The sequence below is a fragment of the Schistocerca gregaria genome, chromosome 7 (genome assembly GCF_023897955.1).
Source record: "Schistocerca gregaria isolate iqSchGreg1 chromosome 7, iqSchGreg1.2, whole genome shotgun sequence".
Taxonomy (NCBI): domain Eukaryota; kingdom Metazoa; phylum Arthropoda; class Insecta; order Orthoptera; family Acrididae; genus Schistocerca; species Schistocerca gregaria.
This window is the reverse complement of record NC_064926.1, coordinates 160552707-160577779: the sequence shown is the minus strand read 5'-3', so window position 1 is coordinate 160577779 and position 25073 is coordinate 160552707. Positions and strand designations below refer to the sequence as shown.

General features: G+C 42.9%; 1 protein-coding gene across 6 annotated transcripts in view; it reads left to right on the top strand.

Moving 5' to 3' along the window:
* The window catches only part of LOC126281896 (ankyrin repeat and death domain-containing protein 1A-like), a 713288-nt gene that overhangs the window by 426018 nt on the left and 262197 nt on the right, over nt 1–25073 (top strand). For all 6 annotated transcript variants that reach the window (XM_049981216.1, XM_049981218.1, XM_049981214.1 and 3 more), the window contains exon 4: nt 15361–15459. In XM_049981216.1, the coding sequence (XP_049837173.1) occupies nt 15361–15459 (99 nt within the window). The remainder of the gene's footprint in view (nt 1–15360; nt 15460–25073) is intronic.

Genomic DNA, 25073 nt, shown 5'->3' with positions numbered 1-25073 from the left:
TCTATTGAGGGGGGCTTGCACCCCTTGTTGTTTTGCGTGGCACTATCATAGCACAGGCCTACATTGATGTTTTAAGCACTTTCTTGCTTCCCACTGTTAAAGAGCAATTCGTGGATGGGCAATGCATCTTTTAACACGATCGAGCACCTGTTCATAATACACTGCCGTCGGCGGAGTGGTTGCACGACAGTAATATTCCTTTAATGGACTGGCCTGCCCAGAATCCTGACCTGAATGCCATAGAACACCTTTGGGATGTTTTGGAACGTGCCAGGCCTCACCTATCGACATCGATACCTCTTCTCAGTGCAGCACGCAGTGAAAAATGGGCTGCCATTCCCCAAGAAAGCTTCCAGTACCTGATTGAAGGTACGCCTGCAAGAGTGGAAGCTGTCATCAAGGCTAAGGGTGAGCCAACACCATACTGAATTCCAGCATAACCGATGGAGGGAGCCACGAACTTGCAATTTTCAGCCAGTCCGGATACTTTTGATCACATAGTGTATGTGTAATGCAACGTAGGCGAAATAAATCGGGGTATGTAGAGGGAATTAGATTAGCAAATGCGACAATGAATTCAGTAGACGAGTTTCCTTCTTTGTGCAGCTAATAAACAGAAGATTGCCGAATTACAAGGCGTATAAAACGCAGTCTGACAGTGAAATGAAGAGCATTTCTCCTAAAGAGAAATATATTAACTTGGAAAATAAATTTAAATGTTATTATTTCTTCCCTGAAGATGTTTGCCTTGAGTTCTGCTGTACAAGTTGATTAAACGTTTATGATAAACAGGTCAAATAACAAGAGAATAGGTTTTGAAAGAGATGCTGCAGAATTTTGCTAAAGACTAGATGAGTCTGTGGAAGGAGGCCAAGACATCTCTACAGTAAGCAAAATAAGATCATTGTGGGTTGCGATAATCATGCAGAGATGAAGAGGCGTGCACAGAACGGACAGGTGTTGACAGCTACGTACATCCGGTCTTCCAACTGAAGATCGCAACAGAAACATGTTAGTACAGCTCAATTTTGTATTTTCTTAGAGGTATATACACTCACAATTTCATAAGTCAAATTCTACAGTGGTTTTACTTTATAGGACAGACGTCAATAACAGTTTAGTTAAACACTGAATGTTGTTACTTTTCAGCCATATTACTCTACGAATCAAGTCACGATTGAGAGTTGGATTTTAGCACCACTTAATGAAAGTGTTTACGGAGTGGGAGTACCATTTAGTTGATAACCACAAAAGATTGAGTTCATTCAAGTTCCTATAATGCACAGAAACCCCAATTGTCAGCAATCTGGGTCTTTATGTTTATTTACAAATTAAATGTGTCGTACAGTATGAAATGTACGTAAATTGTAACGTTCATAACGAGGTTAATTGTGTTATTTTCATAGAAACCGCTTAAAAGCTAAGAGTAGCCGAACATAAAACCTCCCTACAGCAGATTCGTCGCAGCTCAGAAGGTATTAGTTGCACTTGTGGCTTCTTGCCAAATTCTTTGATATTTACTGTAGGGAATAGTGTCACGATCACAGCCTGGAATGCCACAAACTGTACCAAATCTTCACTTTGCAGGTTCTGAGAATTAAACATATTGGTACCTCCGAACTCCATATTTTATTGTATAAATGAATAGTCAGACAGTGTGTCCAACGCAGCTTTGTTTCCTCTTTCAACATGGCTTTGAACAATCTTTTTCTTTTCCTCTTTCAAACACATCATAATTTCCTACTCATTCAATCTATTCAATTTTCTCCTTTTATCTCCAAAACCATATTTAAAAGTTTTTTCAAATATTTCCTCTATTTCTTCCTATTTGTCCAAAGTTATGAGACACATTTAACCACACTGTATATACAGTATTTGCCAACCTGCTACGTAGATTTTATGTCACCATTTTGTGCGCCCTACCTGGAAAACCTAGTCGGCAAGATCGTTGCCGGCGTACTGCAAGCTTCCGTGACCGCTTCCCGGTACGTCACACGGTGTCACGAAGTTACATCGCTGTTATCCACTCCCGCATTCCCGCCCTTTCCACCCCACTACCTGATCTCCACCCACGCCGTCCCCTCCTGACCTGTTACTCTCACGAATGGTACCCTGCAATAACGACTAACGGCAGATCTCCGTATATTGCTTTTTTCCCTTCACCTTTGTTTCTGCATGTTTGCACACGGGAAAATAAACTGCCGTGCTTTGACACACCACGTTGGGTGGGAAATTCTCGTTGGATTACACATTTCTCAGCTGTATTTTAAGCCCAAGTAAAATTTGAAATGAGAGTTAAGGAGTATAAGAAAAAAATTTAATTTTGGAGGCAAGTGTAGTTTTCCATAGTTGAAACAGACCTAAGTCTAGGTGGCCAATAAATACAAGTAAGAAGCAACCTGGTGCTGACTTCTAGTGGTTGAAAAGAATACTGCTAAGACAGTTCATATTTTCTTTTGAATTCAAAGTGTAGAAGTGCACTTGTATCTCTTGGCTACCAAGAGACTGCTACCAGTTTTTGATTTTCCTGGCTGAATCTTTAAGAAAAGTAGTTTAATTTAGATTTTTATATTGGTTTTTCTTGGTTTATCGTTATTATTTTGTTTCCTACGCATTTCGTCAATGTTATAGATGGTTTTAAACTATAAAAACATGTTCTCATCTGTGGACTATGACTAAACTCTATAAAGAGATTTGTGCACTATAATAATTTACCACCTGTTAAAAAGGACAACTATACATTTATGTTCAGTACGGGCTTCAATCTGGGTTTCTATACACATTGTGCTGGTGTTTGTGACGTGTGACAGGTTGTAGAATTTGATAGATACTTCATGGAGACCAAAAATGTTCAGACTCTGTTCCTTGAAATAGAATTGTATTTTCGTAAGGCACATGTAGCTAGAGAGGGAAAAAATAATGCAAAAGAATGTTCAGAATATGACAAGTAGCAAAATGTACGTATGACATGAGAGTCATCTCGCTAGTGAATGGCAAGAAATTGCTTCATGTCTTTTACACTATTGCCCACGTCAGTTAAACGCATCACAGCTTTTAGTGACAATGCTGGGTGTCAATGTAAAAATAAATTTATAGTAAAGTTCTGGCATTACGTTTCCAAAATCACACACAATGAAACTGTGGATCACAAATTCATAATTTCTAGACATTCCTATATGGAATGCGACCAAGGTTTAGAAATTATTAAGAAAGTTGCCAGGAAAAAATCATTGGATTTTTGTACCTGATTAGCGGGTATTGTTCATTTAAAGGCCAGCAGGAAATTTAAGGTAGTCGAGATGATTGACGATGATTTTATCACACCAAGTGGACTCAAGCATTATTTCAAACACGTAGTGAAACGTTTTAGAAAAATGTGGTAAATGCATTTTCAAAAAGAGTCACTCTTCATCTTGTTTTACTAAGTATCTCTTGAAGAGGAATTTGAAGAGATTCAAAAGCTTAATCATAAGAAAGTACATCGTTGTGGCAGAAATATTAAGTATTCCCTGCTCTAGAACTAGATAACGAAAAATGGGAGGTAACATATCTGAAAAACAGAGATATACATACTCAACTTCCCTTTGTGCCACCAGCACATGATTCATTTTACTAGAGACTTCCATACCATGAAGCTACAAGAACACTGCAGCCAGTTAATCAGAATCATGAAGAAGTTAATCGTTACTCGGAAAATGAACATGGCAGGATTTTAGAAACAGGCACTGAGCACACCCAGTCGTGCTCACCGCAAGTAGCAAGTTACTGCCTGCCATTGAAGTGATCCTATTAACGTCGCTGTGATACATGATTTTTAATTATTTATAAAAGAATTCTAACTGGAAAAATTCAGCATTGATTGTTCTAGATAAGGTAGGCAATAAAGTCTCAAAAATGTGCAAATAATTATTTTTTCCTGAAGTTGTTCATGGAATTTACTGAATTGCCTCAAAATTGAAATCATTTACTCAAAACTAACATTTTCTTGCTTATACCCCTTGGCTTCTAGAGTCTCAGATGAAGGTCGCTAATCTGCGAGCACCATTTGGTGGTAGTAAAGAGTGAACTTGCAACTCACGGGAATAGTTATGAGAAGCAGATAATTATACCAGCGCTCTGCGGTTGCGAAAATGGAGCACCTTATCCACAGAGTAATGAATCGGCGTGGAGAGAGATAACGAACCATAAATTTATTTAAACTGTGCGTTAATCTTAGGGAAGTTCTTCCTAGCGAAACTGACTGTAATCATCCTCCACATCGGGTGTTATATGGTATCTGCGGCAGATTGGATAAGTTTTCAGTTTATGATTATAGCTGCGCTCTACTAACACTGTGATTCGGTAGTTCTGGTACACTACATAAGTAACATAGTAAATGGTAGGATTACCGGTAGTGTTAGTAGCATTGGTAGGGAAAGAAACACGAATGTGCCAGAGAGAAACTGAGAGCCGAAGACTTCTTTGCTTTTTTGTTTGTCTGGTTGTTTGTCTCACACGTATCTTCCACGTTAATCCATTGTGTGCCTTATAGCATTAGAATACAAAAATGGTACTTTATGATCAACCTCTTCGTTTTTATGTAACCAAATCAATTACTTTTGATGCAAGTACAGTTCACACGCTCAAACATCATATATAGTTATTTGGCACTCAACAGAACGTCCTTTATCATGATCACAGGCAAGAGTTTCCTGTTATTATTAATAAATGCAAAAGTTGTTTATGAATAAAGAAAGATGTTTCATGTGAGTTTGACGAAATATTAAAGCGACGTTTCATGAATTTCTGTTTTGCGATTTATTATTTTATTTCGAGAGCGGACGATCTGGACGTGTGTCCTTCAAAAAAACGAAGTTTGTAACACTGGATGTATGTACCCTCCTGGAAATGGAAAAAAGAACACATTGACACCGGTGTGTCAGACCCACCATACTTGCTCCGGACACTGCGAGAGGGCTGTACAAGCAATGATCACACGCACGGCACAGCGGACACACCAGGAACCGCGGTGTTGGCCGTCGAATGGCGCCAGCTGCGCAGCATTTGTGCACCGCCGCCGTCAGTGTCAGCCAGTTTGCCGTGGCATACGGAGCTCCATCGCAGTCTTTAACACTGGTAGCATGCCGCGACAGCGTGGACGTGAACCGTATGTGCAGTTGACGAACTTTGAGCGAGGGCGTATAGTGGGCATGCGGGAGGCCGGGTGGACGTCCCGCCGAATTGCTCAACACGTGGGGCGTGAGGTCTCCACAGTACATCGATGTTGTCGCCAGTGGTCGGCGGAAGGTGCACGTGCCCGTCGACCTGGGACCGGACCGCAGCGACGCACGGATGCACGCCAAGACCGTAGGATGTTACGCAGTGCCGTAGGGGACCGCACCGCCACTTCCCAGCAAATTAGGGACACTGTTGCTCCTGGGGTATCGGCGAGGACCATTCGCAACCGTCTCCATGAAGCTGGGCTACGGTCCCGCACACCGTTAGGCCGTCTTCCGCTCAAGCCCCAACATCATGCAGCCCGCCTCCAGTGGTGTCGCGACAGGCGTGAATGGAGGGACGAATGGAGACGTGTCGTCTTCAGCGATGAGAGTCGCTTCTGCCTTGGTGCCAATGATGGTCGTATGCGTGTTTGGCGCCGTGCAGGTGAGCGCCACAATCAGGACTGCATACGACCGAGGAACACAGGACCAACACCCGGCATTATGGTGTGGGGAGCGATCTCCTACACTGGCCGTACACCTCTGGTGATCGTCGAGGGGACACTGAATAGTGCACGGTACATCCAAACCGTTATCGAACCCATCGTTCTACCATTCCTAGACCGGCAAGGGAACTTGCTGTTCCAACAGGACAATGCACGTCCGCATGTATCCCGTGCCACCCAGCGTGCTCTAGAACTACTCTGGCGAGCAAAGTCTCCGGATCTGTCCCCCATTGAGCATGTTTGGGACTGGATGAAGCGTCGTCTCACGCGGTCTGCACGTCCAGCACGAACGCTGGTCCAACTGAGGCGCCAGGTGGAAATGGCATGGCAAGCCGTTCCACAGGACTACATCCAGCATCTCTATGATCGGGTCCATGGGAGAATAGCAGCCTTCATTGCTGCGAAAGGTGGATATACACTGTACTAGTGCCGACATTGTGCATGCTCTGTTGCCTGTGTCTATGTACCTGTGGTTCTGTCAGTGTGATCATGTGAGGTATCTGACCCCAGGAATGTGTCAATAAAGTTTCCCCTTCCTGGGACAATGAATTCACGATGTTCTTATTTCAATTTCCAGGAGTGTATATTGGCGCTCGCTGTATTGCAGTTGTTTGAGTAAAGAAGATTTTTTGTGAGGTAAGTGATTCGTAAGTGTACCCGTGGTCTAGGGATAGCCGGCACGGTAGCTCAGCGTGTTCGGTCAGAGGGTACGTGCCCTCTGTAATAAAAAAACTGAGTCAATCGATCAACAACGAACATAAATCGATGTCTTACGACGTCCGCCCCGAGCAGATGCAACGAACACAAGAGAACAAAAATGAGATTAAAAAAAAAAGGCCGTAGCGTGTTTGATTCATAATCAAAACGTCTTCGGTCCCGGGTTCGATCCTCGCCACGGCCTAAATTTTGATAAATAATCAACACGTGCGGCCGAAAACTTCGGGTATAAGAAGTCAGCCTCATTCTGCCAACGGCCTTGTCAAAGAGGGCGGAGGAGCGGATAGAGGTTCTGGGCACTCTCTTGTGCTAGGGGTGGGAAATTGCCCCTAAAGGCGGAAGAATCAGCAATGATCAACGACATGAGGATGCAGAAGGCAATGGAAACCACTGCATTAAAGACACGTAACGTGTATCCACAGGACATGTGGCCTGTAGTTGAAGAAGTGTCATGAAGATCTCTCCATTGGCAAAAGATTCCGGAATAGTCCCCCATTCGGATCTCCGGGAAGGGACTGCCCAGGGGGAGGTTACCATGAGAAAAAGATTAAATAATCAACGAAAGGATAACGTTCTACGAGTCGGGACGTGGAATGTCAGAAGCTTGAACGTGGTAGGGAAACCAGAAAATCTGAAAAGGGAAATGCAAAGGCTCAATCTAGATATAGTAGGGGTCAGTGAAGTGAAGTGGAAGGAAGACAAGGATTTCTGGTCAGATGAGTATCGGGTAATATCAACAGCAGCAGAAAATGGTATAACAGGTGTAGGATTCGTTATGAATAGGAAGGTAGGGCAGAGGGTGTGTTACTGTGAACAGTTCAGTGACCGGGTTGTTCTAATCAGAATCGACAGCAGAGCAACACCGACAACGATAGTTCAGGTATACATGCCGACGTGGCAAGCTGAAGATGAACAGATAGAGAAAGTGTATGAGGATATTGAAAGGGTAATGCAGTATTTAAAGGGGGACGAAAATCTAATAGTCATGGGCGACTGGAATGCAGTTGTAGGGGAAGTAGTAGAAGAAAAGGTTACAGGAGAGTATGGGCTTGGGACAAGGAATGAAAGAGGAGAAAGACTAATTGAATTCTGTAACAAGTTTCAGCTAGTAATAGCGAATACCCTGGTCAAGAATCACAAGAGGAGGATATATACTTGGAAAAGGCCGGGAGATACGGGAAGATTTCAATTAGATTACATCATGGTCAGACAGAGATTCCGAAATCAGATACTGGATTGTAAGGCGTACCGAGGAGCAGATATTGACTCTGATCATAATACAGTAGTGATGAAGAGTAGGTTGAAGTTCAAGACATTAGTCAGGAAGAATCAATGCGCAAAGAAGTGGGATACGGAAGATCTAAGGAATGACGAGATGTATTTGAAGTTCTCTAACGCTATAGATACAGCAATAAGAAATAGCTCAATGGGCAGTACAGTTGAAGAGGAATGGACGTCTCTAAAAAGGGCAATTACAGAAGTTGGGAAGGAAAACATAGGTACAAAGAAGGTAGCTTCGAAGAAACCATGGGTAACAGAAGAAATACCTCAGTTGATTGATGAAAGGAGGAAGTACAAACTTGTTCCGGGAAAATCAGGAATACAGAAATACAAGTCGCTGAGGAATGAAATAAATAGGAAGTGCAGGGAAGCTAAGACAAAATGGCTGCAGGAAAAATGTGAAGACATCGAAAAAGATATGATTGTCGGAAAGACAGACTCAGCGTACAGAAAAGTCAAAACAAACTTTGGTGACATTAAAAGCAACGGTGGTAACATTAAGAGTGCAACAGGAATTCCACTGTTAAATGCAGAGGAGAGAGCAGATAGGTGGAAAGAATACATTGAAAGCCTCTATGAGGGTGAAGATTTGTTTGATGTGATAGAAGAAGAAACAGGAGTATATTTAGAAGAGATAGGGGATCCAGTATTAGAATCGGAATTTAAAAGAGCTTTGGAGGACTTCCGGTCATATAAGGCAGAAGGGATAGATAACATTCCATTAGAATTTCTAAAATCATTAGGGGAAGTGGCAACAAAACGACTATTCACGTTGGTTAGTAGAATATATGAGTCTGGCGACATACCATCTGACTTTCGGAAAAGCATCATCCACACAATTCCGAAGACGGCAAGAGCTGGCAAGTGCGAGAATTATCGCACAATCAGTTTAACAGCTCATGCATCGAAGCTGCTTACAAGAATAATATTCAGAAGAATGGAAAAGGAAATTGAAAATGCGCTAGGTGACGATCAGTTTGGCTTTAGGAAAAGTAAAGGCACGAGAGAGGCAATTCTGACGTTACGGCTAATAATGGAAGCAAGGCTAAAGAAAATTCAAGACACGTTCATAGGATTTGTCGACCTGGAAAAAGCGTTCGACAATATAAAATGGTGCAAGCTGTTCGAGATACTGAAAAAAGTAGGGGTAAGCTATAGGGAGAGACGGGTCATATACAATATGTACAACAACTAAGAGGGAATAATAAGAGTGGACGATCAAGAACGAAGTGCTCGTATTAAGAAGGGTGTAAGACAAGGCTGTAGCCTTTCGCCCCTACTCTTCAATCAGTACATCGAGGAAGCAATGATGGAAATAAAAGAAAAGTTCAGGAGTGGAATTAAAGTACAAGGTGAAAGAATATCAATGATACGATTCGCTGATGACATTGCTATCCTGAGTGAAAGTGAAGAAGAATTAAATGATCTGCTGAACGGAATGAGCAGTTTAATGAGTGCAGAGTATGGTTTGAGAGCAAATCGGAGAAAGACGAAGGTAGTGAGAAGTAGCAGAAATGAGAACAGAGAGAAACTTAACATTAGGATTGATGGTCACGGTCAATGAAGTTAAGGAATTCTGGTACCTAGGCAGTAAAATAACCAATGACGGACGGAGCAAGGAAGACATCAAAAGCAGACTCGCTATGGCAAAAAAGGCATTTCTGGCCAAGAGAAGTCTACTAATATCAAATACCGGCCTTAATTTGAGGAAGAAATTTCTGAGGATGTACGTCTGGAGTACAGCATTGTATGGTAGTGAAACATGGACTGTGGGGAAACTGGAACAGAAGAGAATCGAAGCATTTGAGATGTGGTGCTGTACACGAATGTTGAAAATTAGGTGGACTGATAAAGTAAGGAATGAGGAGGTTCTACGCAGAATCGGAGAGGAAAGGAATATGTGGGAAACATTGATAAGGAGAAGGGACAGGATGATAGGACATCTGCTAAGACATGAGGGAATGACTTCCATGGTATTAGAGGGAACTGTAGAGGGCAAAAACTGTAGAGGAAGACAGAGATTGGAATACGTCAAGCAAATAATTGAGGACGTAGGTTGCAAGTGCTACTTTGAGATAAAGAGGTTAGCACAGGAAAGGAATGCGTGGCGGGCCGCATCAAACCAGTCAGTTGACTGATGACACAAAAAAAAAAAAAAAGTGATTCATGATAGGTACAGATTATTGTTAGTCACGGCCATTCTTTTGTAAGGATTATTGAAAGTCAGATTGCGTTGCGCTAAAAATATTGTGTCAGTTTAGTACTGATCAGAATAAGTAAAGAGGGTAGTGTCTGAGGACGTTCAGTTCTGCTCAGCTGTTTGAAAATAAAATAACGTAAGGGCATAACCAGTACAGTAAATGATAAATATTTCTAAGGGGATGTTTCAAGCAATACAGTTGTGACTTTGAATATTAAAGTGAGTATCACTACCACACGAGTGAATTGGGGGCAAACGTTAAGTAACGTTTGTACAGAGCTGAGTGGCGCCTGGGAAAAAGGTAGCTTGTCTTGTGAATTACTAAACGAAGTACTGTGTAGATTATTTGATTTACCGATATGAGCGGTCCAGTTTGGAATAGGTAATCCGCAGAATGAAAATATGCAGAGTAGAATACACTGGTGAGACAAAACATTATGCCTACCTGCTTTGTAGCGTTTTTCCACCTCTATAATGCAACACATTAGCTACTCTGTGTGGCATGGATTTGGCGAGTCTTCGACTGGTCTTCTGGAGTTACGTATCACCATAAATCTGCGTCAGCGTAACGCAGATCTCGTAAATTATGTGTCAGTGGTAAGTGGGGGCGCATATGAGGCACAATGGCGTAGACGTATGTTCAATTGGTTTCAGATCATGTGAATTTAGTTACAGATCACGTGAATATAGTAGCTCATATATCACCGTGAATTCACTGTCATACTCCCGAAACCAGTGCAGCATGAGTCTGGCTTTGTGACAAGGACAGTTACCAGGTAGAAAATGCTGGCGCCGATGGGGAAGACATCAGTCATGAAGCAAACAAGTGGCTCTCAATGATTTTGACGTAGCCCACAGCTTTGATGACGTGTTCGATTAATACCACGGGTCCCATGGAAGCCCAGATGAATGTCCCCTGTCGCCCATGGCGCGGCGCACTTTACGAGCAACCGTTCGCTTAGATTCCAGCCTGTGTACGTGACCATCGACTTGAAGTTACAGGAAACGTGATTCATCCGATCAGGCGCAACATCTCCATTCACACCCAGTCCAATCTCGGTTATCCCGTGTCCACTACAGCTGTAGACGATGATGTTTTTGTTCCAAACTGGGAACACCAACGTTTCGTCGGATGTGAAGGCACACGTTCAAGAGTATGTTCTGATCAGTGCGCTGCGAAGCACTTGTGCCTGCAGAAGTATAGTACTTTGTCATCAGATCTACCGCAAATCAATGCCTATCCTGCTTTACAGTCAGAGTCAGTCTCTGACCTCCACGTTCTGTGATCAGTCGTGAATATCCGAGAGCCTGTCGTGTACTGATAGTTCCCCATCAACCTTCAACGACTTTCCATCAATGTTAACGACCGTAGCATCCGAACAGTTGACAAGCTCCGCCATTTCGGATATGCTTGTTCCCAAGTGCTGGGCCATAAAAATATGCCGTTTGTCAGTCGCTTCTCTCACTGCAATGCCCTATTGTAACCCGTATGAATGATACTCTATGCGTTTCTACTCCTATTATATATAATTCTTACTGTGTCACGTGTTGGAAACGCCACCATGTGGGAATTGGTCGTAGTGTTTTGGCCCACATTGTAACTGTCAGAGCAGGACAACTTGATGTCGTGTCAGCTGATGCTGGTGACATCACTCGTAATCGGAATATTTTTCATCTGAAGATGGTCTTATTGGGCCGAAACCGATATTATCAATGGAATACAGGATGTTTCCAAAAGATTCATGCACATTCACGGGGCTATATCTACTATGTGAAGAGAGAATGTTGGAGTGAATTTTAATGAAGGCATCGAAACAAAATACCAACTTTTTCCCCATTCCTAAGTTGCCGATTCATGCAGTTAGAGTACAAGTAGGGGTTCTTCTGGTGCAGCAGGTTCGGCTGATTACAAGAACCACATGCCTGGATATTTTTGGGATCTGACTTCTTCCGCCATTGCGAGGACATGCCGAACTTTTCAACAAGATGAAGCAATACAAATTGGCACTTGCACGTAAGCGCATTTTTTTAATGAGCTGCCTCAGCGTTGAATAAGGGGCGTGCGTATGTGAGATATGTAATCGTTTTTGTGGGGGCTTGGGAAGAATCCCGTCAATGTCCCTTCTCTTTCAAAAGTTGTGGCTGAACAGTGATATAGCAATTGCAGTGAATGTATTAGCTCCAGACATGTTAAAAGTACGAAACGAGTTAGTATATAGCCTGAAAGTTTATCTTGAAGCTATTGTAGGTCAGACTGAAGATTTGTGAAAAGCAGAACGCCCGATTAGCTGAGTGGTAACGTGCTTGCCTCCCATGCAGGGGCCCGGGTTTGATTCCCGGCCGGGTTGGTGATTTTCTCCGCTCGTGGACTGAGTAATGTGTTGTCCTCATCATTGTTTCCTCCTCATCATCGGCGCGCAAGTCGCCCAATGTTGCGTCGACTGAAACATGCACTCGGCTGGTGAACTTACCCGGATGGGGCCTCCTGGCCAACAATGTCATACGCTCATTTAATTATTTTTTTGTGAAAAACGACTAAAAAATTCAGTTGGTTCAGATGGCTCTAAGCACTACGGGACGTAACATCTGAGGTCATCAGTCCCCTAGATGTAGAACTACTTAAACTTAACTAACCTAAGAACATCACACACACCCATGCCACAGGAAGGGTTCGAACCTGCGACAGTAACAGCAGCGCGGTTACGGGCTGAAGAGCCTAGAACCTCTCGGTCACAGCGGCCGGCAACAACTAAAAACTTCGATCCTAAATGTAATTGTAGATGGTGAGATAGGAGAGCTCCCTGGCCCGGTGATGCGGAGGCCGTCTATTGCCACAGGACCAAATTTATAAGTATGCAGATAAATTTTCTACTCACCCACGGCATGAAAGGAGATGCTGGAACTGTCTGCCATTGTTTGCGTAACATTTCTGACTTTTTCTCAAGAAATTACGCACCAAAGCGTGTAATTCTCTTTGAGAAGGTGAAGAAATTGACTCGCAGATATTGTCCTTGATGTCACGTAAAGTCGCGTACACTTCATCTTTTAGTTCTCCCCACATACGTACGCTACTGGCCATTAAAATTGCTACACCACGAAGATGACTTGCTACAGACGCGAAATTTAACCGACAGTAAGAAGATGCTATGATATGCAAATGATTAGGTTTTCAGAGCATTCACACAAGGATGGCGCCGGTGGAGATACTTACAACGCGCTGACGTGAGGAAAGTTTCCAACCGATTTCTCATACACAAACATCCGTTGACCGGCGTTGCCTGGTGAAACGTTGTTGTGATGCCTCGTGTAAGGAGGAGAAATGCGTACCATCACGTTTCCGACTTTGATAAAGGTCGGATTGTAGCCTATCGCGATTTCGGTTTGTAGTATCACGACATTGCTGCTTGCGTTGCTCGAGATCCAATGACTTAGCAAAATATGGAATCGGTGGGTTCATGAGGGTAATACGGAACGCTGTGCTGGATCCCAACGGCCTCTTATCACTATCAGTCGAGATGACACGCATCTTATCCGCATGGCTGTAACGGATCGTGGAGCCACGTCTCGAGCCCTGAGTCAACAGATGGGGACGTTTGCAAGGCAACAACCATCTGCACGAGGAGTTCGACGACCTTTGCAGCATCATGGACTATCAGGTCGGAGACCATGGCTGTGGTTACCTTTGACGCTGCATCACAGACAAGAGCGCCTGCGATGGTGTACTCAATGACGAACCTTTGTGCACGAATGGCAAAACGTCATTTTTTCAGAAAAATCCAGGTTCTCTTTACAGCATCATGATGGTTTCAACCGTGTTTGGCGACATTGCGGTGAACGCACATTGGAAGCGTGTATTCGTCACCGTCATACTGGCGCATAACCCGGCGTGATGGTATGGTATTAGTTACACGTCTCGGTAACCTCTTGTTCGCATTGACGCTACTTTGAACAGTGGACGTTACGTTTCAGATGTGTTACGACCCGTGGCTCTATCCTTCATTCGATCCCTGCGAAACCCTACATTTCAGCAGGATAATGCACGACGGCATGTTGCATGTCCTTTACTGGCCTTTCTGGATACAGAAAATGTTCGACTGCTGCCCTGGCGAGCACATTCTCCAGATCTATCACCAATTGAAAAGGTTCTTCAATAGTGGCCGAGCACCTGGCTCGTCACAATACGCTAGTCACTACTTTTGATTAACTGTGGTATCGTGTTGCAGCTCCATGGGCAGCTGTACCTGTGCACGCCATCCAAGCTCTGATTGACTCAATGCCGAGGCGTATCAAGGCCGTTATTACGACCAGAATTGGTTGTTCTGGGTACTGATTTCTCAGGATCTATGCACCCAAATTGCGTGAAAATGTAATCACATGTCAGTTCTAGTATAATATACTTGTCCAATGAATACCCGCTTATCATCTGCATTTCTTCTTGGTGAATCAATTTTAATGGTCAGTAATGTAAATCGCATGGGGCTAAACTGGGATTATGTTAAGTCAGATATTGTTGCTAATGATTCTGTCATGGAATATTCGGTGAATTACGGGCAAAAAAACATTGACCTTGCCGAATACTGCAGAAAAAAATACTAAGTTTCATTCTCTTCACTCATTTTATTATAAACAAATGCAAAATGCAAAATGTTTTGCACATATATTTCACTGTTAACTGTGACATAAAAAAATTGGACCTATTGCTCTGTCACCGCTAACTATCCACCACACTCCTGTTTTCTGAACGTGAATGGGTTCCCCATGAAGCAAAACAGATTTATAGGCACTCTATCGGCACTCCATCGGCGTGTAAATGGAACCGAACCACATCTGAAGACAGAATGAGGTAAGAATCTATTTCACTGGTTTCAAAACCCACTCGGAAAATCTACATCTGTGTGCAGGATCGACAGTTTTAAGACATGACGCTACTGTTACTTAGAGGGGTCTTAGCACACATAAGTTAACAGCTCTTTGTGTAGAGGTGCAAGAAGTTCGTATCGTAAAAAAAACACTCCTTGTGGAACGGAATGATTCGGTATTGCCACTGTTGCTCTCAAAGACGTCACTCATACACACGTGATGTTTATTTCATAGTTCGAATGACGCTGGCTGAAAAGGTGGGTTGTTTGGCAACGGGACCCGTTCGAACAGCCTGCTCGGTTCTGATGCCTGGCAAACACAACCCGGTGACGCGTGCGGTCATCAGATAAATGGAACACCCTGTACAAAAAAGATCGGATTGTTCTCTTGGGGTTTTGTACTCCTATGTATAAGTAAAAATTTACCTCGAAGTTCCATCCCCTTGTATGTAGATGGTATAGTTTTGTGAATTCGGATCAATCTTTTTGAGAAACACTGTACTTGATATAGAATGTATCTCATTTTTAAAAAAGAGAAAGAAAAAAATTGCGTGATTTTGTGTCTGTCTCTTAAGGTGTCTGTGCCTTGTCTGTTGCAGTATGGTCGGGCTCCCATCCACTGGGCGGCCTCCCGAGGCAACACGGAGATCATGGAGATGCTCATCGCCGCCAAGTGTGACATAGAGGCTCGAGACAAGGTACGTCTCTCTTGTACACACGTACATCATCTGCCAAGCCGTTTTAGATATTAAACTCAGTGGGCTCAACCAATCAGCGCGTTGCTAGTCAGTGCCTTGTATATTTACTCTTAAGACCCCAGTGTATATTTGTCACCCACTTGTTTTACAGCCACTTACTCGAAGGTTCCCGAAACCTGCAAGGTCAAATTTATAAATATCGTACATGGTCCTAAACTAGGGGTGGTGAGCAAGTAATGTGACGCACTTTTTTATGAAAGCAGGTTGCTTTTATTCAGCATTACAATACACCATATTACTCGCCTCACGTCGGGCTACCAAACGCTATTTTTCAACATAATCTCCTTTCAATGCGACAGGCCTTACGGCACCTCACTGGCAGGTCTTGTATGCTCGCATGATACCACTATACTGGTCGACGTCGCAGACAACGTCTTGCTGTACCAGTAACCTCCCCATCATCTACGTACTAGTCTGTCCCGATAGCTGAGTGGTCAGGATTGCCGTCCTACAGGCCCGGGTTCGATTCCTGGCTGGGTCGGAGATTTTCTCCACTCAGGGACTGGGTGTTGTGTTGTCTTCATCATCATTTCATCCTCATTCGGCGCGCAAGTCGCCCAATGTGGCGTCGAATGTAATAAGACCTGCACCAAGGCGGCTGGACCTGCCCCGCTAGGGGCCTCCCGGCCAATGAGGCCAAAAACTCATTTCCATTTCCATCTACGTACTGCTTCCTGTGGAATGCGTCCTTCAGTGGGTCAAACAGACGGAAGTTGCGAGATCCAGGCTGTACGATGGATAACGAAGAACAGTCCAATGAAGTTTTGACAGTAAATTCAAAATTAACAGCCTCAGTTGCGGAGTTACCTAGATTTACCTAGGTTTCAATTGGGATAACCCAACCTTCTTCAGAATTACACTTACTAATGTTTGTCCATAATGGACATTGTCAAACTAAAATTACAAATACACCAAGTGTCGTCATATTTTAAAAACTTAACTGAAGCTGCCTCAGCCCCACTTCCCGAGCGCGATACGGCAGCCACGAGTGTTGTACTGGGACTCGAGTTCCAGTACAACACTATTGGCTGCAGCATCGCTGTCGGGAAGTGGGGCTAAGGCAGCTTCAGTTAAGTTTTTAAAATATGACGACACTTGGTGTATTTGTAATTTTAGTTTGACAATGTCCATTATGGACAAACATTAGTAAGTGTAATTCTGAAGAAGGTTGGGTTATCCCAATTGAAACCTAGGTAAATCTAGGTAACTCCGCAACTGAGGCTGTTAATTTTGAATTTAATATCCATACAGTTGCTGACAGGGCCGCGAAATGCTGAAAGTATTGAAGTTTTGACAGCTGCTCTCCGCTGCGCAGACTTCTGAGTGGCCTTGCGTTGTCACGGAGAAGTAGGAGATTGCACTTTTGTGGCGACAAACACGCTGAAATCATTTATTCAGTCTCCTCAGGGTAGCACAATAGACTTCCTAGTTGATAGTTACGCCATGATGGAGCACATCAAACAGAATACCCTTTCAGAGTCCCAGAAGACCCTGCCATGGCTTTACCGCCTGATGGTGCGGTTTCAAAATTTTTCATCAGAGAGTAGGTGGTGTGACGCAACTCCGTGGAGTGCGATTTTGTTTCCTTTTCGAAGTCAGGAACCCATTCTTCATCGCCTGTGACGTTATTAGACGAAAAATTGTCATGGTCAGCCTCGTAACGCGCAAGCAACAGAAGGTCCTTCGTTGCTCTTTATGGTCTTCTTTTAAGCGGCGAGAAAACTGACGGTCACACACACTTGAGTACTCCAATAGTTGGATAAGTGTGTCAGCACTACCAACAGAGACATCCTGTTTCATAATACGGTGTCAGATTCTGATCCGTCGATCACCTCGAATGAGAGAGTCCGTACGTTCCAGAATTTCAGGAGTCGCAGCTGTTTATAGCCGGCCAGCATGCGGGAGACTGGACAGATTTGCGCGATCTTATTGAGATGATGAGTGATGCCTCGACATCGACTTACTGCCAGGTCTGCGTAGACATACTGCAAGCGCCTATGAATATCTGCGGTGCTGTGATATTCCTACAAAACAAAATCAATGACAGCTCCGTACTTGGAAGCCACCTCCATTACGGATGCCAATTTGAAGCTAAGTGTAGTGCCTCCACCTATCGAAACTTCGTGAAGCGGGAATATTCCACGATGTCTAGAAACAATTCCGCGCCTTTTCAACGGAAATTGACAAGGAAAAAATACGTTTCACTACTTATTGAAAGCCCCCCCCCCCCCCTACTTTATAATAAAGACCCACTGATGAGTAGTGGTTAATATTCAGTTAGTAAATAACAAGTGAGCTGTTTTTTTGTTTATACTTAATTCAAATGATTGTTTTCAGAATTCTCCGATTTCAACTTCTGACGTACTTGTGACAGCCCAACTCAGCCGAAACACTGAGGTTTATAAAGTTATCCAGAACATAACTAAATCGAAACTCAAAGGTGCTCTAGTCGTGTCGTAGCTTACTTTTTCACTGAGCAATCATTAACTTGACTAACACTATTTTTCGTCTTTGTACTGTGCGCACACGAGGACAGGCATTTTTCTTGCTTACTGTACCACTTCTGATCCTCGATGTGGTTACACTTTGAATCACTAGACACCTATGTACTTCAGTGTTCCGCGTGAGTTGGACTGTCACAGCAAATCTCAAAATGGAGTTATATAATTTGAACATCGACCACGTGAATTAAATAAACGAGAAGTATGAAAATAACGCTTTCACTCAAAAAATTATTTTGACAGTTACATACAACTGTCGGTAAAAACGGAACCATTACAGGATCACTTTTTTGTCCGACTGTCTGTTAAGAGCCCTTTTTCTCAGAAACAGACAGTCGTAGCATATTCAAATATACGTCACATACTAAGAACTACTGTCCCTTGAAGGTGTAAAAAACGTTAGCTTCTAAGTTAATGCACTCAAAAGATACGGCTACTTACGTTATATACTTTGACACTCATAAACTCACTCATCAAAACCTGTATGGAACTTCCCGATTATCTAGAATCATGAAATTAGGCAAGAAGCCAGGTTTCACAGCACAAATAAAGAGAAAAATGTTAGTTTGTAATTATATAACATAGAAAAATATTTTTGTCACTTGTTATCACTCTGTCTCTCCGTCCGTCTGTTAGACCCCTTTAAATTTTAAACTTAAAATCAAAAAAATTCTGGAAAGTCTTGCAATTCTTGTGACCAATATCTTGCCGGTATCGATATCGAAACCGCAAAAATCGTCGAGATTCTTGATTCCCGGGATGCGTGAACTACCTATAGTGGGTGATCAGAAAAAGTCTGAAGAGCTTGTCAGGGTATTGCAGCGTAGTTTGCGGTTCGCCGATTACGAGTTAATTAAAATTGAATTCAGGCAATCAAGCCCTAGCGCGCACAAATGTCAGTGGCTCGCCAGACACAATTAGTGTCAGTCGCTCTCATAGCTTAGATGATAGCGCACGAGACTGCTCAACCTTTGGCTCGTGTTCGATCCACAGTACCGTCTCGTGGCCAGTTTTCCTATCGCCCTCATGTTTCATTTTAAGAAACAAAACAAAGGATACCTTTGGCGACACTGACTCCGGCGGGCTGCTGTAATTTGGGTACACAACGACTTGATTGGCTAACGTCAGTGCTAATTAATTCAGAATCGGCACAATATAAACAAATGTATTCTGAACGATTAATCCTCAGCACAGTCTACCCTGCCATACCCTTACAAGTTTTTCAGACCGTATCTGACAACCACGAAAATATAATTACTCTAGCTGTGGTACCTGGCTTCTCTCGGGAGTTGATATGAGATTGTTTGGTAGTTGCAATAAAAGGATAAACTTTAAAGTATAAGAAATAAAAAAAATATTGGAAACATATTACAAGGATTTACAATATTTTTTTATAAACAACATGTTTCATTTTGTTACCCGGGGTATATGTGTGCAAATTTTTCAAATCTACTACTCGAGAGCCTGCTACGTGTAGTTCACCGCGAAAAATGCAGGAATCTTTGAGGTTGATGCCGCTTAAAATGTTGCATTTTAAAAATTTGTGCTTGCACATTGTTAATTCCAAAACTATAGGCTAATTTGACTGGAAATTCCAGTCTTTTAAATCGGAATGGCAGTAAAGTAGAGATCAGTGATATTCTGGCAATAAATAGCGTGTGTCCTTTGTACTTTCAAGTCACAATTTCGTCTTCGATGATATTATTCGACAGCTGAGGATCATCCTTGTTTCATTACATAGTTTTGGTGAGTTGAGATTTCTGAGTAGTATGATCGGAGATTCAATTTTACGCCTAATGCAATGTAATGGCGTTCTTGGTTTTTCCAGAGAGTTTAGAAATTCTGTATAAACGTTCACACATTTTCAGCTTTGACGTTCGTGGCGATCGATTTGTATATTCTCTTTGCATCGAGGATTTTCTTTTGAATATTAAAATTGATATCGTGGACGATATTACTTTACGTTGCCTAAACTGCACTTTCAAATAACCAGTCCGGATTTGTATAATTGTGAACAATGCTTCGATAAATTTGATCGATGAGTTCGTTTTCATCAGGGCTATGTTGCAGAAATTATGTTGAGTTTAATAAGGTCAGTAGTCCGGTCAGTAGGATATGTTCCTTCGCCTATTTGTCTAAGTTGTTGGGCAAAGTGTGCTGTTGTTTCACCTTTCGATAGTTCAACTCTCATAGTTATTGTTAGTGGCAGTATTTGAATTTGTGGCCAGAGTTGTGACTTTTTTTTTTTTTTTTTTTTTTTTTTTTTTTTTTTTTTTTAAGCATGCATTGATCTCACCTGCTGGTGTTGGCGTGGGGATAACTGGAAGTGTTTGTCGAAAATCACCATAGAGTATGAATAGAGCCCCTCTCACCACCTCAGAATTTTCGCGCAAGTCTTGTAGTGTTGAGTCCATGGCCTTGGGAGATATTTTTAAGCGCCATTATGCATTCGTTCCAGAAGATAATTTTAGTTTGCTTTAAAAGTTCACCCAGTCCGGATGCCCCTAAGATTTTACATAACCGGGATTGTTCTTTAGGTATATTCAACGGAATTTGTCGGGCGCAATGGGCAGTTCGCCCTCCTTTCGTAAGTGTGGCTTCAGTGTCGGATGATGCCTGTGGAAGTGAGACGAGCTGTTTAGCACGTATTTCCACCTGCAGTAGATTTATTAGAAACGTTTTCCCGGTGCCTCCTAATGTGTCCAAGTAAATAATTCCGCCAGTGTTGTTGTCGATCCTGTCCATGATAACGCTGTAAATTTCCTTTTGACTGTCAATGAGAAGTGGTTTGTTCTGAGCAATGTACTAAAGTAGTGGTTGAAGTAGCTTTTTTTTTGTAATTTCTAAGTTGAGCGCACTCTTAGTATCTTTTCGTGGTGCATGCATCCCAAGTTGTACTAAGGTCCAGCTGATTATTGCTAGACATTTATCTCCTAGGGTAATAAGTCTTTCATTGAAGATGTCGTCCTTGAATTCGATGGTCAGTTCAGGATGAGCTTGTCGGATTTGATACAGGATGTCATCACTCATACTCTCTTTGAAGGAATCCCATATCTCTTTTGGATTCAATGGGTTGCATGTTGTTAGAATGCTGGCAACTAAGTCTCCCATTTGTTCATCTGAGGCATGAGTGAGGCTTCTCATATTGTTAATTTCCTGTGGTTGTCGTTTTCCAGTAGTCCTACGTGTTGGCATGTTCCTCTGTACGTCTGACATACATAACCGTTAATAGTCTTGAGATGTGTGAAACTCGTTGGTCCCCGTGTAGCAACATCCGGGCACAGAAACATTCGGTGTTGTTCGGATATACGTTGTATACTCGGCCTAGTGCGCCAGTGTTCATGTCTGCTGTATGATCTTTTACTAGAATTTCCTGTTTCCGGCGTTGAAGGGTTTTACTTGTTATGTTCCACGTATCATAGGTAAGGACGTCAACGTATAGTGTTTCCACGAATGGATCCGTTTAGCGTCGTTGATAAAAAGCTGTTAATGTTGTGTCCTGAGATAGTTAAAAAAATGGCTCTGAGCACTATGGGACTTAACATCTATGGTCATTAGTCCCCTAGAACTTAGAACTACTTAAACCTAACTAACCTAAGGACATCACACAACACCCAGCCACCACGAGGCAGAGAAAATCCCTGACCCCGCCGGAAATCGAACCCGGGAACCCGGGCGTGGGAAGTGAGAACGCTACCGCACGACCACAAGATGCGGGATGAGACAGTTAGCTTGCAGTTTTTCTGGATGTGTCATTCGTGAAGTAAGCTCTCTATCCATTCTCCAAATGTACTGGTAGAATTTGCACAATTGGTTCGCGTTCGTGTATGGGAAAACCAAAAAATTCGAATGCTGCTTCGCTACTGTTGAAGCAGCTTCTTACTTGGTACATGAGGATCTCGTCGTTTCTGTTTTGCGTTCGCTGTTTTTGGCTGTTTGAAATACTGCCATGTCACTGCCTTTGTTCACACACTTGCATATATATTTGATGGATTTAAGTAAGTAGCAGTAATCTACATTTATGTGTGCTTGGAACACTTTGGCAATTAGTATGTTATATGATACTACCCATTGATTATCTAATTCCAGTTAGTCACTGCTTCGTATTCGTATTTTTGGTGCGAATCTACTGCTTTTGGGTGATTTCTGTTTTTGGGATAGCCCCCAGCTCCGGTTTGTGTGTCGTCCAAGTATGGTGTTGTGTATTTTTTGTACGTTTTCATTCACTCATACATGGTGAATTCTACATCTACAACCGCAATTATACTCCGCAAGCCACCCAACGCTGTGTGGCGGAGGGCACTTTACGTGCCACTGTCATTACCTCCCTTTCCTGTTCCAGTCGCGTATGGTTCGCGGGAAGAACGACTGCCTGAAAGCCTCAGTGCGCGCTCGAATCCCTCTAATTTTACATTCGTGATCTCCTCGGGAGGTATAAGTAGGGGGAAGCAATATATTCGATACCTCATCCAGAAACGCACCCTCTCGAAACCTGGACAGCAAGCTAAACCGCGATGCTGAGCGCTTCTCTTGCAAAGTCTGCCATTTGAGTTTCCTAAACATCTCCGTAGCGCTATCACGCTTACCATATAACCCTGTGACGAAATGTGCCGCTCTTATTTGGATCTTCTCCACCTCCTCCGTCAACCCGACCTGGTACAGATCCCACACAGATGACCAATACTCAAGTATAGGTCGAACGAGTGTTTTGTAAAACACCTGCTTTGTTGATGGACTACATGTACTACATTTTCTAAGGACTCTCTCAATGAATCTCAACCTGGTACCCGCCTTACCAACAATTAATATTATCTGATCATTCCACTTCAAATCGTTCCGCACGCATACTCCCAGATATTTTACAGAAGTAACTGCTACCAGTGTTTGTTCCGCTATCTTATAATCATACAATAAAGGATCCTTCTTTCTATTTGTTCGCAATACATTACATTTGTCTATGTTAAGGGTCAGTTGCCACTCCCTGCACCAAGTGCCTATCCGCTGCATATTTTCCTGCATTTCGCTGCAGTTTTCTAATGCTGCAACTTCTCTGTATACTACAGCATCATCCGTGAAAAGCCGCATAGAACTTCCGACACTATCTGCTAGGTCATTTATATACATTGTGAAAAGCAATGGTCCCATAACACTCCCCTGTGGCACGTAGAGGTTACTTTAACTCCTGTAGATGTCTCTCTATTGAGAACAACATGCTGTGTTCTGTTTGCTAAAAACTCTTCAATCCACCTACACAGCTGCTCTGATATTCCGTAGGCTCTTGCTTTGTTTATCAGTCGACAGTGCGGAACTGTATCGAACGCCTTCCGGAAGTCAAGGAAAATGGCATCTATCTGGGAGCCTGCATCTAATATTTTCTGGGTCTCACGAACAAATAAAGCGAGTTGGGTCTCACATGATTGCTGTTTCCGGAATCTTTGTTGATTCCTACAGAGTAGATTCTGGGTTTCCAGAAATGACATGATACGCGAGCAAAAATTCTACAACAGATTGATGCCAGAGATACAGGCCTACAGTTTTGAGCATCTGCTCGACGACCTTTCTTGAAGACTGGGACTACCTGTGCTCTTTTCCAATCATTTGGAACCTTCCGCTCCTCTAGAGACTTACGATACACGGCTGTTAGAATGGGGGCAAGTTCTTTCGCGTACTCTGTGTAGAATCTAATTGGAATCCCATCAGGTTCCGTAGAGTTTCTTCTGTTGAGTGATTTCAGTTGCTTTTCTGTTCCTTAGACACTTAATTCGATGTCAGCCATTTTTTCGTCCGTGCAAGTATTTAGAGAAGGAACTGCAATGCGGGCTTCCTCTGTGAAACAGCTTTGGAAATTGGTGTTTAGTATTTCAGGTTTAAGCGTGTCACCCTCTGTTTCAATGCCATTACCATCCCAGAGTGTCTGGATATGCTGTTTCGATCCATTTACTGATGTAACGTAAGACCAGAACTTCCTAGGATTTTCTGTCAAGTCGGTACGTAGAATTTTACTTTCGAATTCACTGAACGATTCACGCAGAGGCCTTCTTACGCTAACTTTGACATCGTTTAGCTTCTGTTTGTCTTAGAGGTTTTGGCTGCGTTTAAATTTGCAGTGAAGCTCTCTTTTCTTTCGCAGTAGTTTCCTAACTTTGTTGTTGAACCACGGTGTGTTTTTCCCGTCCCTCACAGCTTTACTCGGCACGTACCTGTCTAAAACGCATTTTACGATTGCCCTGAACTTTTTCCATAAACACTCAACATTGGGGTTTAATGGTCCATATGGTCCATGAATCGTGTTTTTCACTATTATGTTGTACAGGTTTGAATCTTCTTGTGGACTGGGAAATTCAGCTGGAGTGATTTTCTCGATACCCGGGGGATGAATTCCGTCGTGTAGCCATTCGATATTGTGTGACCGAGGCAGTCTTCGTTTTTGCCATTCGATTGTGCCCATCCGACGTCTAACGGTTCCAAAGATGTATTTTCTTACGACTTCAATAAATCTCATTTGTTTTTGTCGGAAAACTCGGGCTATTATGTCCTGTCGATGCATGGGGGCTTGTCTGTATCTTCGTTGTTCTTTGATTTCTGGCCACCACGAGTTGCATGGGAACTTTATGAATAGGTCAGGTCGTCCATATTTTCTTATGGGGGTCATGGCGTCTTGCGGACATTCGCGCATGTGTCTCGGACTTCCTACGTATGAGGCTAAGATTACAATTGTTCCAATGCCGTCAATGTTTCCTCCATATATGACTGCGTCTTGAAGGTCGATGCATTCTTCTGTGTGTGGTTTCTTCTGATTCAGTCTTATGTAAACCATCCATCCTGCTTCTGTTTTTGCAAACATATCTATCAGGAATTGTTGGAACAAACGGCGAGTGTCGAGAACGCGATAGTATGTGTCTCTGATCATTAAGCGGTAAGCATAGAACTCCTCCGAAAAGCTTTTTTGTTTGTTTCTGCACCTGTTTGGATTTGTTTCACATTAAAATCATATCCGTCCTTTCTGTGCACAAATACTAATGGATACTGGAGGGTATCATATGAATGGTGTGT